Here is a 12228-nt window from a genome sequence, read left to right as displayed (position 1 = left end):
TATACTTAGGGCTTTTTATGGGCACTGGTTTAGCCGTCATTAGTGTGATTCGATTATATGATCTTAATATCTCTGCATAATGGGATTCTTTATTTTATAGAATTTTGAACTTTTATTATTAATTATATCTATTTCCTCTTCTTTTAAGTAAGGTTAAGTTACTTCTTTTCTTAGAATTTGTGAATGAATAGTGTTTCGATGAATTGATTGGATTTTTTGTAACAGCAAGTTGATTGTAAATAGGATTTTAATTGAGGTTTTGTAATAAGATTTTACTATTATTATTATATTATTATTATTATTATTATTATTATTATTAATATGATACGTAGACAACACATCCGCGGCTTTGGACACACTGTAATTTCCCTTCCCTCCGCGCGTCGCGTCTCCTCGCAGGAGGCAATTTCGCGCGCGCTCGCGTTATTCACTCGCTTTACCACCCCCAAGAAAAATAAAGGACTGCTCTTAGTCTAGGAACGGCACTTGCCAAATCGTAAATACCTCTTACTAACCGAGTTCGAGGTCTGTACTTTAAGTTACGAACCGAGTTTTTTCCCGTTGATTTATGGCCCAAGCGCGAAGCGCGCGGGCCATTAATTAAAAACGAGGATCCGTAACTTACAGTATGGACCTAGACAACGAGGATAGTAAGATATTTATTATATCTCTGAGGTTAATCGGGCGCACGGGAAGGGAAACTTTCATATTTAGCGGGCCGCACAGTGAAATACAACTCGCACAATTTACCAATCATACCGTGCGTACTTACTGAGAGATATAATAAAAGCTTGTAAGCCAATCAAAAACTATCTTTGATTAGTTTGACGGCATAACAAGGTGATTTTATCAAACGAGAATTGTAAAAATCTGTGAGTCGAAATGAACAGTAGAGTTTGCGAAGAACGGCCTAAGGTCTTCGCATTCTCAACACTCAGTTGACTAGAACTCACAAAACATTCGTAAGCCCCATGAAACGCAAACGGGCAAGCTCCTTTGACACGCCGGGCGCCTCGTATTTGCTGCACAAACAAACAAATAGCGACTGGCTACAATTCTGTCAGTAGTTTCCATTATAGAAATCTGGGTTGCGTTCGAAATTGGGGAGATGAAGGCTCCATTTCCCACAATCTTACTGTTTATCCCACTCTTTTCCTATTGCCATTCATCTCACACTACAAAGAGCGAACCGCTGATGATCTCGAATTACTTTCATTAGTGTTCTCTTTTCACGTTTTTTTTCTTTCAAATTTTAGATTCAAGTCATGGACTGATGGCCCGTCACACTCGACGACATTTTTTTGCTTTCATCTTGTCAAGTCCTTGTTAAGACAGTTATTTTTTTTGCATTGTTCGTTTGTGTTAGCATTGAAGGCCATCATGGATTCCTTGTATGTAGTGTATTTCAGTTTCTCACAATTGTACTGCAACACCAACTTAACTCTCTGATTTGCCGCTAGTAAATATATATTATCGCTGACAAATGTCTTACAATTTGTAAAACAAAGATGCAAATAAGTGGTAAGGAGTCTCTTCGATGATCGAACTGAGCTGATGTAAGAAGAAGAAGAAGAAGAAGAAGAAGAAGAATTCCAGCTTACACTTACATAGTTTTTTCTCAGTGCCGCGTAGAAAGAAATAATTGTAACTTTTTCGTTGTTAGCAAATAAACAAATAATCCTACTCATACTATAGTAGTTACTGCGATGCACATGTAATGTCAAACGCAAACTGTCTTACTCATAAAAAACGCGTACAAACCATGGGAAAGCCAAGAAAACAATCGATGAGGTTGAGATAGGATAAGAATTCTCGTTCAAATGGAAAACAAGCAAGTCTGAATCGTGTTCAAATTTTGATGGTGTTGAAAGTTGTTCATTCACAGTACAGTTCAACAGTCTACCAGTGTATTAGCCCGATTAACGAGGAAATGAAAGCAAACGACCTAACACCGTCTACGGTCGGGCTATCATTGTTTTAACCTGTGATGCAAAGTGTTTATTGCCTTAACATTTCGCTAAACTGAGACAGAGTCTGTCTATACATTCTTGGCCTAGAAAAGATTGGGGACAAACAGGACAACTCTAGCTGCAGATTTTCATAATTCTATCCTTGCTGAGACCTCTTTCAAAATTCTAAATTAGTTTTCCGGTCTATTTACGCAGGGAAGCTATACTCTTACCTAGAAACACTACAGATCACTGCATGGAAAAGCGTGTTTCTCTTTGAAACTATAAAATACCTGGGTAAGCGCTTCATTAAATTCACTGCAGCACATTTTCTTGAATTAATGGTTACACTGATTAGGTTAATTCCTGTTTTACTGAACTTAATTTCAGTGTTGTTCCCTACATGTGGCTTGTACAGTTTCTCTATCTATAGTATTGGAGTCTCTCTGATTTTGTGTGAGAATGTATTAAAATCAAGTGAATATACATTAGACGTGACAACGCAAGAGAACTCAGGGGGTTCTCAGGCCTATTCTAGGCTAAAATCTTAACTCTGCAGGAGTGCGTATCGTAACACCTCGTTCCCAGGGCCTTTCCCTTGTAAATTGAGAAAATTGCTGGGAACTAGGTTGCATACTGTCGGTGCTATTTTCCCACTGATCGTTAGACCTAGTAAGGAAATGGAAGACCGCACGTGGCAAAAAAAAAAGCGGGAATTGAACTCACGACCTCCGAGTTTGACCAGCGTTGCTCTAGCGATTGAGCTACGAGGCCAGACGAGAGCAAGGCCTGAGTGATTATGGTGGCTATACGACTACTATAGTTCAAGAAATTATCAGAAAATTCAAATTTGCTCTTATCGCCTCTTAGCATTAACCAATTCTACAAACTTCCCTCCCTGACCTTCAAAGCAACTTTTAAATTTCTCAATTTTCCATCACTTAGTTAATCTCGTCTACACGCGCGGCTTTTTATAAAAAAAAAATTCAAACTAGTAAAAAATACAAGAACGCCGTCACATCTACCGATAATGTCAGTTTTTCTCCCTTGAACAATCCTGCCCTAACAAATTTACAGCAATTTACAGAAAGTACGGTGTAGTTGTCCTGGGGGGTATAACCCGGTCACAGTCCGGTACTGCTTTGAAAAGCTTGGGTTCCCTGGTATCGGCATCAGAGAAAGCCAGTATAGAAGCAATGTTTCCACAGCGGTAACAATAGTTAGGAGCTGACCAAACAGTTACCAAAGTCTCGTCAAACATGTACTTGTATCCTTCGTGGACTAGCTGGTGCGCTCGGCATATCAACTTCAAATTGTTGATGTGAACAAACTGGGAAAACAAACAAAAATAACGTTGATGTTCTTGGCAATAAATTTTCGCAAGATATGCATGTTTAAACCAGCAAATTGAATTCATGCCATTCAAATGACTCTAATCAGTGACTTCTTCTGGTACGCGGTAAGTAAAACTATGTTGTTCCAGAAAATATCCATACCTCCTACTGAAGGTTTTTTTTTTGTTCTTATTAACCCCCTCACCCTTGTGGAAATTCCGATTTAGCCGTGTATTATCCTTTTAAAAAATTTGGCTTTTGGAGAACCACCCCCACCCCCCAGAATTTCCCGCTGACCTCCCGTGGGCTGAGTATAGATATTTTTCTGTAACCGCATTTTCTTATTCAAGTTTCAGGCACTATAGTATAATTATAGTGGCCAAACCAGGAGACAAAATACAATGTTGATGTCAATGACAAATAAATAATTATAGTCCATCAATGGATAGAGTATCTCGTGTACTATCCATGTGAACTCAAATTGGCTGCTTTAATTGAATACATAATTGAGTACATCTGCAGGTCGAATATATGAATTTCACATATTCACTTCCATCTCCTCACCTGTATGGGTATACAACGAATTCACATAATGACCAGCTCCCAGTTGGCTTGCCATAGTACAGTAATGTTTGTAGAGCATTGCACTGGCACATCACAGACATTATGGGTTGGAATCCCACTCAAAACTGAATTTTATATTTCAACATTTCTTTTTATAATTGCTTAAGCTGCATGTATAACTTTAAAGGTCCGTCACTTATTAAAGATTGACAGTGGCCGACAAGGTGAAGAAAATGAATAAGAAGGCAATCACTGGACCAACTTAAACCAGAATAATTATAATAACCCTCATATATGCAATGCAATGTATGTCTCTTCAACTTATGAAAAGGCAAAACTTAATGGAAAGGCTTAAACATTTGCTTGCTTAATTACCACCCATGACAATTAACAGCAAAACTCAAACCACAGCTTGTTTTACCTCATTAGTAACTTTGGCCCCAAACAGCCATCCTGCTCCACGAGGGCTGATGGCCCAGGTGTCAACATCCTCTGGGTCAGACCATACTAGATGTGAACAATGTTAAGGACACCAACAAAACTTAATGGACCAATAGTTTTGAGCAGAACTGTACATTGCATATCTGCAAATACTTTGCTAAAAAGATTATTATTTTGTGCTAGCAAGGGCCACACTTACTGGTTCCAGCCTGGAGAAAAGAGAGAGCTGAGGTGCTTACCATTTACGCAAACCACCCGGATGGAAATTTTTGGCATAAACACGAAATAATTTAGCTTGTCTTAACAGAAGATGGATAACATGCAAAATGTATGAACATCAGCTGTAAATCCCAAAAGGGGTAATAAAAATGCATCACTTTGACCAGAAGCCCATAATTTAAGAAGTACTCCAAATGGAATGATGTGTACCATTTGATTTTACAACTGGAATTTCCATGTAAATGGTAAGTACCGCTGAATAATACATAAGTCTTTGCTACGGAAACCTTTACAAGTTCTCAGCTGTAGGAAGGAGATCTTGTTGGAAGATCTTAAATACCATAAGTGGTGCCAGGAAGCAACCAAACCAAACCTATGATTACTTAGAATATACACCACACAGCAACATAAAAGTTCTCTGTAACATCTAAATAACAGGTCATCTGTGGTCACAGTAACAAAGGATATCACAAAAGGCTCCTTTGTGAGGAATTTCCATGTTGCGATCTATTGTTCGAATCTGAAAGAAACCGAGAGGCTTATTAAGACAAGGGTCTTGATAGACTGTAAGACATTAAAAAACAGACATGAACACAACATTTCTTGCTTTATTTGACTGCTGTTTAAATGTAAACTTTCCAACACTGACGCATTGAAATACTTCCTCCTCAAAGATAGAGTTTCATGAGATCATTTCCCACCCTGCATGGTAAGCCTGAACCAGTCATGGAGAAAAGAAATACTCCAGCAAAATTCCAGAAAATCAAAGCATGATGAAACTGTGCCGACTAATTATTCATCAAGTGCATTCAGTGGCTTACTTTACCAAAATCTGTTACTGCACTGATGTCCCTTATCTTATATCAATAACCCTAGGGGGGTGGCTGGGGAGGCAGGTGCATGATATTTCACAGACTTACACTACTCCTCGCCCCTCAAAACTATTGCAATCACTTTTAATGACACCAAAAAGCTTATCTTTATAACAAGCTTTCCACTGTTGATCTTACTGATAGTTTGTATCAGAACAACAGTTTTTAGGTAATTCTTTCTCTTTTTATATCAGGCTCCAGTTGTTCAAAGGCCGGATAACTTTATCCTGTGGATAAGTCACTATCCGACAGTTTCAATCTGTGAAAATATTTCAGTATTTCTTCTTGTACAAGCGAATATGCACACTCCAACCACAGTTAAGTTTGGGAGTGTACTAAAACCTTGTTCAGCATTTAACGTGAAGTATAGTTTAGACACTGAATAGTACCTTATCCAGCGGATAAAGTTATCCGGCCTTTGAACAACTGGGGCCCGTTTGTTAAGGTCGTGTATTTAGATTTTACAGACGTTTGTATGACTGGGGGTATGATGTATAACCCCAGTCATACAAACGTTTGTAAATTTGTCAAATTTCATCTTACATTTCCTAAGCTGATATAACACCTAATATGCTGAAACTTTGCAAGGTCACTAAAGTAAAGGTGCTCTTTCCAGTGCTGGTATCAGTTTTTCATTCAGTACAATTTGAACTCATTCAAATCTGTTGCCACCATTTTGGAGAAGGGTCTATTGATCATTAGTATGTTAGTTGTGCTATGAAAGTAATGTTACATTGAAAGTTTGGAAACTGAAATATGAAAACTGACCATCACTAAGGAAGAGTTGCACAAGCAATGTTACAGCTTGATTACATGTACAACTGATGTCATTGCCTCTGACTGTGAAATTGGTAATAGATGTCTGTCAATTTTAAAAAAATCCTCCTTTCCCGATTCCATGGTACTGAAAACTCACTGCCTTTTTTCCTGTTATGCTATTGAATTTGTGAAAGGGAGAACTGTTCTGAATTTGTTGATGTCATCTACAAACTGAGAAATGTCTGAAAACAGCACTGACTACAATAAACTGCATTACAGGATCAAGGTTTGCATAGAAACTTTTTAGATAGCACTAATCAACCTCTCTGTCTTTGCACAAAAGTTTACGTGCATGTTCCCCACATTTTTCTGTGCCTAACTATGTATACTACAATAGGCACTGGTATGTCTAATTGACAGAGGTCTACTGTAAAGTGCATTAAGGATGGAAATCAATGGCAATGTAAGGTTTGCTGGCTTATCTTTGAGCTTGGAGCACAGATGGTCTACCAAGTATTCATTGACTGAATTGCAATGTATAAAAATAACAAATTTATCACCTGGTCAAGGGTTCTGATATCTGGTGATAGCCCACCATGGACACACAGAATCTGTCCATCGATAACCTGAAAAGGAAGTTTGCAGATTGAAGTCCTCTCTTACAGTGATGAAACAATGACAAAAATTATCTTAATTTAAAAAACTCTTTCATGAGGGTACAAAATACTGTGCATGTATGTTTGGAGAATAGGAAACGAAAAGGCTTTAAACCTTGACACGATTGTAAATTTCAATTGGGACTCAACACAACATTTAATATTTTATTTTAATAATAACAAACTATTGTGGGGAAATGGATCATTAACATGTCTGTTGAATCAACCATAGGCAACCATCATCAAGAACGGGAGAAACAGTTGCTTTGGGACGTGATAATTAAGAGAAATTCTAAACACAACCACAACATTTGGCTACAACTGATTCACTTAAGATTGACACTTACATGTACAAGAACAGTTGGCAAGAAATACTCAACTGTATTAAATTGTTACACATGCGTTTTTACAACACAGGAACTCTGAACTTCAGGAACCAACTAATGAATGCATCTTTGACTGCTGTCAATCATTATTATATCATACAATTGACCACACTGCATGAATGTGACCTACAGAGTAATATTATTGACCATATTGGACTAAACTTCTGAATCTTTTGTTTGGAAACTTTGGCTATGATACATGTAATACTATTATTGATTGCAGAGACAGATGTCAGTGTTCGTGTGTTATAAAAAAAAGCCATGTAACAAAACCACAAGTCTGACTTACAGCTGCAACAGTTAAGAGATCAAACACTTTACAGCAATATCTCCAAGCATTGGCATTTCCATACTTTGCCTGACATTCATCTGTTAAAATACAACAAAATAAAACATGAAAATCCAGTGAAGGTGATACTATGCAAAGGAAAAACAAAGAATCCATCAAGATCCAGTGCTAAGCCCTTGAAAATACTGTACATAACATGCTGCAGATATGAACTCCCCAACTTGACGTGATGGCATTCTGTTCCATGATGATTGAGCCATCAAGCCTCATATCAGTGAAATATTTTGTCATCTTTTGTTATGGTATTATTTCGACAATTATCTCACGAAATCATGTGGAATATCACCTGATACTTAGCCAACGAGGCCATAGGCCAAGTTGATTAAAATCAGGTGAAATTCCACAAGATTGAGCAGGATAATAATAATAATAATAATAATAATAATAATAATAATAATAATAATAATGATAATTTTGCAGATACAGAAGTCAGTCATCGCAAGCTCACTCAATATTGCAAGGCGCTTTACGCTTTTGAAATAATGGACATTAGGCGTTTTATTATACTTTTTTTTTAGTGTTTCCATTGTGAGGAACAGAAGTTTTAGTATTTAGATTGAGGATTTTACGGATAGTAAATAGTTTTAGAATTTAATTACTGGGATCTTTATGATTAGGAGTTGGGATTTTAATTGTAAGGACTTTGGTTGTTGCATTGATTGGCTACGGCTGGCCGCCCAATCATTGTTTAGGATATCTGGGCATCCATAAGTTTTTACTGCCATAATAATAATAATAATAATAATAATAATAATAATAATAATAATAATAATAATAATAATAATAATAATAATAATAATAATAATAATAATAATAATAATAATAAAACAATTATTGTTTTATTATTCAACATATTGGTAACAAAGCAGAAAATTGCAGTAAAGCTGGAGGCAATCTTTATTTTTGTCATTTTTCTCTCCAACACACAAAATTATGTATATCACAGGATACCTGTTGACTGTGGGCAACAAATATTCAGTGCACCATGACCATATTTGAGCAGTGTTTCAGTGTGTTGAAGAATAATTCTATTGATTTGTTCAACTAAAAGAATGACATTGATTAATTATGGTTTTTGACAAGCAATTTGCACTCTATGAAGCTTTCAATGACCAACATCTCTAATTTGGACCCAAAATAATAACTGTGTTTGCAAAGAGACAACCTGTGGGGACTAAGTTACATTGCATATATTAGAGCGGCTTTCAATTGAGTGTCGAAGAAATTACATTTTCGCTTTGGTTTTGCATTACTATGCTCTGTGATTGGTTGATAAGACTTCTGCCACTTTCTCAACCAATAAGATGTAAAACCGAAACCAATCATGCCTCCCTTGCATGTGCTTTCCCATGCTTGATGCCATTACATGTATTTGACTTGAATTTTTAATTGGTTCATTACGCTGTTTGCACCTGTTGTGATTGGCCAGAGTATTATTACTTTGGATTTGGTTTTACAACACTTGACCGAAAACCACTTTATTAAATATGTAATTTAAGTTTAACTTTTGATAAGTCTAATTAAAGAGAAGAACACATACCATAAAAGCCGTAAACTTGAGTAATTTGTCTGCTTTCATGATTTCCTCTAAGGAGAGTAATGCGATCAGGCCATCTGCAATGACATACATGTAAAAGTTAAAATGAACAAACCTAGAAAATACTAAACATGTAAACCTGTATCAAAGGTGCTTTACTGGGTTCTTCTGTTTTCTGAGTAACTTGGGTGTTAGTGAATCTTCTTTTGGAAAATAATAAATAAAATCCATCCATAATATCCATCCATGAAAACATGACCTGTAACACCAATTTTGGTAGAAAACCCTTGAAAGAACCTTGATATTACGAGTCAGATTAACAGTTGCAGGGTCACAATTTTTTTTTTTGATTGGAAAGCAACAAGATTTTCATGGGTGAGAAGCTCAATGCAACATGTGTCTTAAAATGTAACAAGAGCCCTGCTGGTAATAAAGGATTGTACACATACAGGAATATTGTTTAATATGGTCCACTGGAAATACAAAGTATGAAACAATAATTTCTATACACATACTTCAGATAAAACCCTTACTTGGCTTTTAATGTAAGTAATCTGGTGAAAGTTTCCAGGCTGAAGTAACCTCTGTCCACAAAGTCACCCTGAAAATAAATTTCACATTAAGGATAGCGCCGACTATTGTTGGGATGATCTGAGATACTCGGGTTTCTTAAGGACAGTGCTTTGTAATACAGAGGTATTTTTACGTGGTTTGTGACTATGCAGGAAAAGAAGAACTTAGCAAGGGCCATTGAAATCCAAAAAGAAAATTTGGGGTAAAACTATGCATTTTCTCAGTCAGATACATGTATTTAAACTTTAGATTCTAACAGCCCTCACTAAGATCTGCTTTTCACGCATAGTCATAAACTGTACAAAAATACCTCTGCATAGGAGGCATGTTCCTTAATTCTTTATCATTGGACTAGTTTCTAACATGAATGAAGGTTCTCACACACCTGTGGGAGCCATTGTCAAGCTGACACAGCCATTGTCAAGCTGACTGGCACCAGACTGACTCTATTATTTCTCAAACCAATAAAGCCTAACATTATACATAATGTAGGCAAAAATACAGTAATATATTAAACAACAGATATAAACTTAGTAAGACTCTATGCTGACAATCTTAATAAAGAATATCTAACCAACAGAGTGTATGTTATCAACTCAAACGAAGGGCAGGGTGGGAACTGGGGCTCTGAGATATACGTCAGCAATGGCGGACAGCAAAAAAGCAACTGACAAACAACACTAAGCACGTGACTCAAAAAAAAAAACCCCTCGGGCCCAGGCTCCAGAGGTGTGTGAGAAAACACTTTATACTTATTTCGTTCCTCAACCAGTGGAAAATACAACTTATTTTTACTTGAGAGGCATTTCCTCAATAAACGAACAAATTAAAAAAAAAAAAAAGAAAGAAAGCAAGAAAAAGAAAAAAAGACAGAAGGAAGGAGGGAAGGACAACAGATAGGAAAATCCTCACCATGAATACATAGGATGTGTCTGGAACAGGACCTCCAGTGTTGAACAGCTCTTCTAAGTCATAAAACTGTAGACAAAAATATTCACTTGTTACATTACAAATGAAACTAGGTATATGTAAATTTGAAAGGCAGGAAAACAGAGAAAGTGTCCAGAAGAGGGAATATCCTTACACTCCAAAAAAGAACATCTCAGCAAACACTATAAAACCTTCCAGACTTGGAAAGTGTCACTGATTGGTTAAAATAGAGTGTACATCTGGAACAAAAAAAAGCCAACAAACCAGCTGCTCAAGGGCGCAGGGATACCTAAAAAAAATGGACTTCAACAACAAATTATGCTACTATTGCCAGGGTGCACATTAATTCCATTATTATTATTATGTATGTCCAATGCCAATAGCACACTGAGAGTTTCAAACTTCCACGCACACGCTGTGGAAGTGCCTATTCCAGGAAAATGTTATGCGCACCACCAGTATACTCTAATTCCTATACCGGGAGAAAAATCCTGGATATTTTTGGACAAAAACAGTTTGTTTGAAATGGTAAAAGTTTTCAAAAGCCTTGGTAATCTCTCATCATGCCATAATTTACACCTGAAATAATCTAAAGCCAGGCATTACTACTGCCCACACCTCTTTAAGCCAAAGACTGACCACAACTGACGCCAGTACGCTGAGCAATTTGGAAATCCACGCCAAAGATCTTCGGCAGAACCTATATAAAATGCAGCCTGGTCTTGTTGTTAGCAAGTTCCTTACTCTCCAGAGTTTCTCTGTAAAGGTACCAAGGAACTAGTTTCCCTTTTTTAAAATCTTTTATAATATTATCATTCATAATAAGAGAAAAATGGAGAGAAAATTAGTCTTCATTATAATCTTGAGTTAAGTTGTCAACGTTCCAGAACTGAAATTAAACATGTTAAAAACCAAATACAATCTACGTTGCAAAGATGTGATATTACTAAGCGCCTATTAAAAAGAAGTGAAAAAGATGGGGAAAGATGTGCAAGCAATCAGAACCAAATAATTACAGGCTATCTATGGATATTGGAAATAGACGGCAATCGATAAAAGGTCTGACACAGATCTTCTTCATTGATCGGTTATTAGTTAGCAATATCCACTGATTAATGTATATCGACTGGTATGGATTGCCATCGACCATCGATTGGATACCCTGGGCCTTGTACATGTACAAGGAAATAAGCTTATAATAAACTATGATTTCTTGGCTGCTTGGAGCTCTTCGTCGAGTTCGTTAAAGCCTTTTTCCTCTCACAAATCTCACGGGCAGCTCAAATAACAAACATTAATAACATTGAGCCAAAATGAATTGGTACCTGTCCGTGAATATCTCCACAAACTGTCACCGGCGTCGAAACTGGCTGCACGTTCGATTCTTCGAGTAACAACTCACAGACATAGTCGCAAAGTTTCTGCCATTTATATCACAAGAAATTACTTCAGCGTAACACAAGAAACCCATAAACAAACCAAACTGACATATCTACCAACAAAAATTACCTTCAGATCATTTTCCGGGAGATATTTACATTGTTTTGCGATGTCAATCCAGTTGTCTATGTCCGCCATTTTGATTTCAAAATGTTTCAATGTGCGCGTACTGTCGTGCATGCGTACTGCATTCCCCCGACGGAGCTGCCTCGTTCTCAG

At 36.9% G+C, this 12228-nt stretch overlaps 2 protein-coding genes across 4 annotated transcripts in view; one reads left to right on the top strand and one right to left on the bottom strand.

The window, feature by feature from the left end:
* Positions 1-2829, top strand: part of LOC146470040 (uncharacterized) — a 50803-nt gene extending 47974 nt beyond the window's left edge. For both annotated transcript variants that reach the window (XR_014867032.1, XR_014867031.1), the window contains one exon: positions 1792-2829. The gene's annotated coding sequence lies outside the window, so the exon portion shown is untranslated. The remainder of the gene's footprint in view (positions 1-1791) is intronic.
* The window catches only part of LOC146470039 (serine/threonine-protein phosphatase 6 catalytic subunit), a 23227-nt gene extending 10999 nt beyond the window's left edge, over positions 1-12228 (bottom strand). Inside the window, exons 1-10 of one of the 2 annotated variants that reach the window (XR_014867033.1) lie at positions 12079-12228; positions 11895-11990; positions 10552-10617; positions 9600-9667; positions 9070-9143; positions 7470-7549; positions 6699-6764; positions 4976-5027; positions 4269-4360; positions 2619-3279 (exon numbers count right to left, since the gene is read on the bottom strand). Coding sequence is in view for 1 of the 2 variants with exons in the window: in XM_085122151.1 (XP_084978277.1) it covers positions 3031-3279; positions 4269-4360; positions 4976-5027; positions 6699-6764; positions 7470-7549; positions 9070-9143; positions 9600-9667; positions 10552-10617; positions 11895-11990; positions 12079-12189 (954 nt within the window). In the remaining variant the exon portion in view is untranslated. Of the gene's footprint in view, positions 1-1956; positions 3280-4268; positions 4361-4975; positions 5028-6698; positions 6765-7469; positions 7550-9069; positions 9144-9599; positions 9668-10551; positions 10618-11894; positions 11991-12078 lie in introns of those variants that run through there. The other variant, XM_085122151.1, reaches the window with a different exon arrangement.

Source organism: Pavona decussata, unplaced genomic scaffold (genome assembly GCF_977016875.1).
Source record: "Pavona decussata unplaced genomic scaffold, jaPavDecu1.1 SCAFFOLD_114, whole genome shotgun sequence".
Lineage (NCBI taxonomy): Eukaryota > Metazoa > Cnidaria > Anthozoa > Scleractinia > Agariciidae > Pavona > Pavona decussata.
Note: the sequence above shows the minus strand (reverse complement) of the source record. Positions and strands in the feature narration are given on the sequence as shown.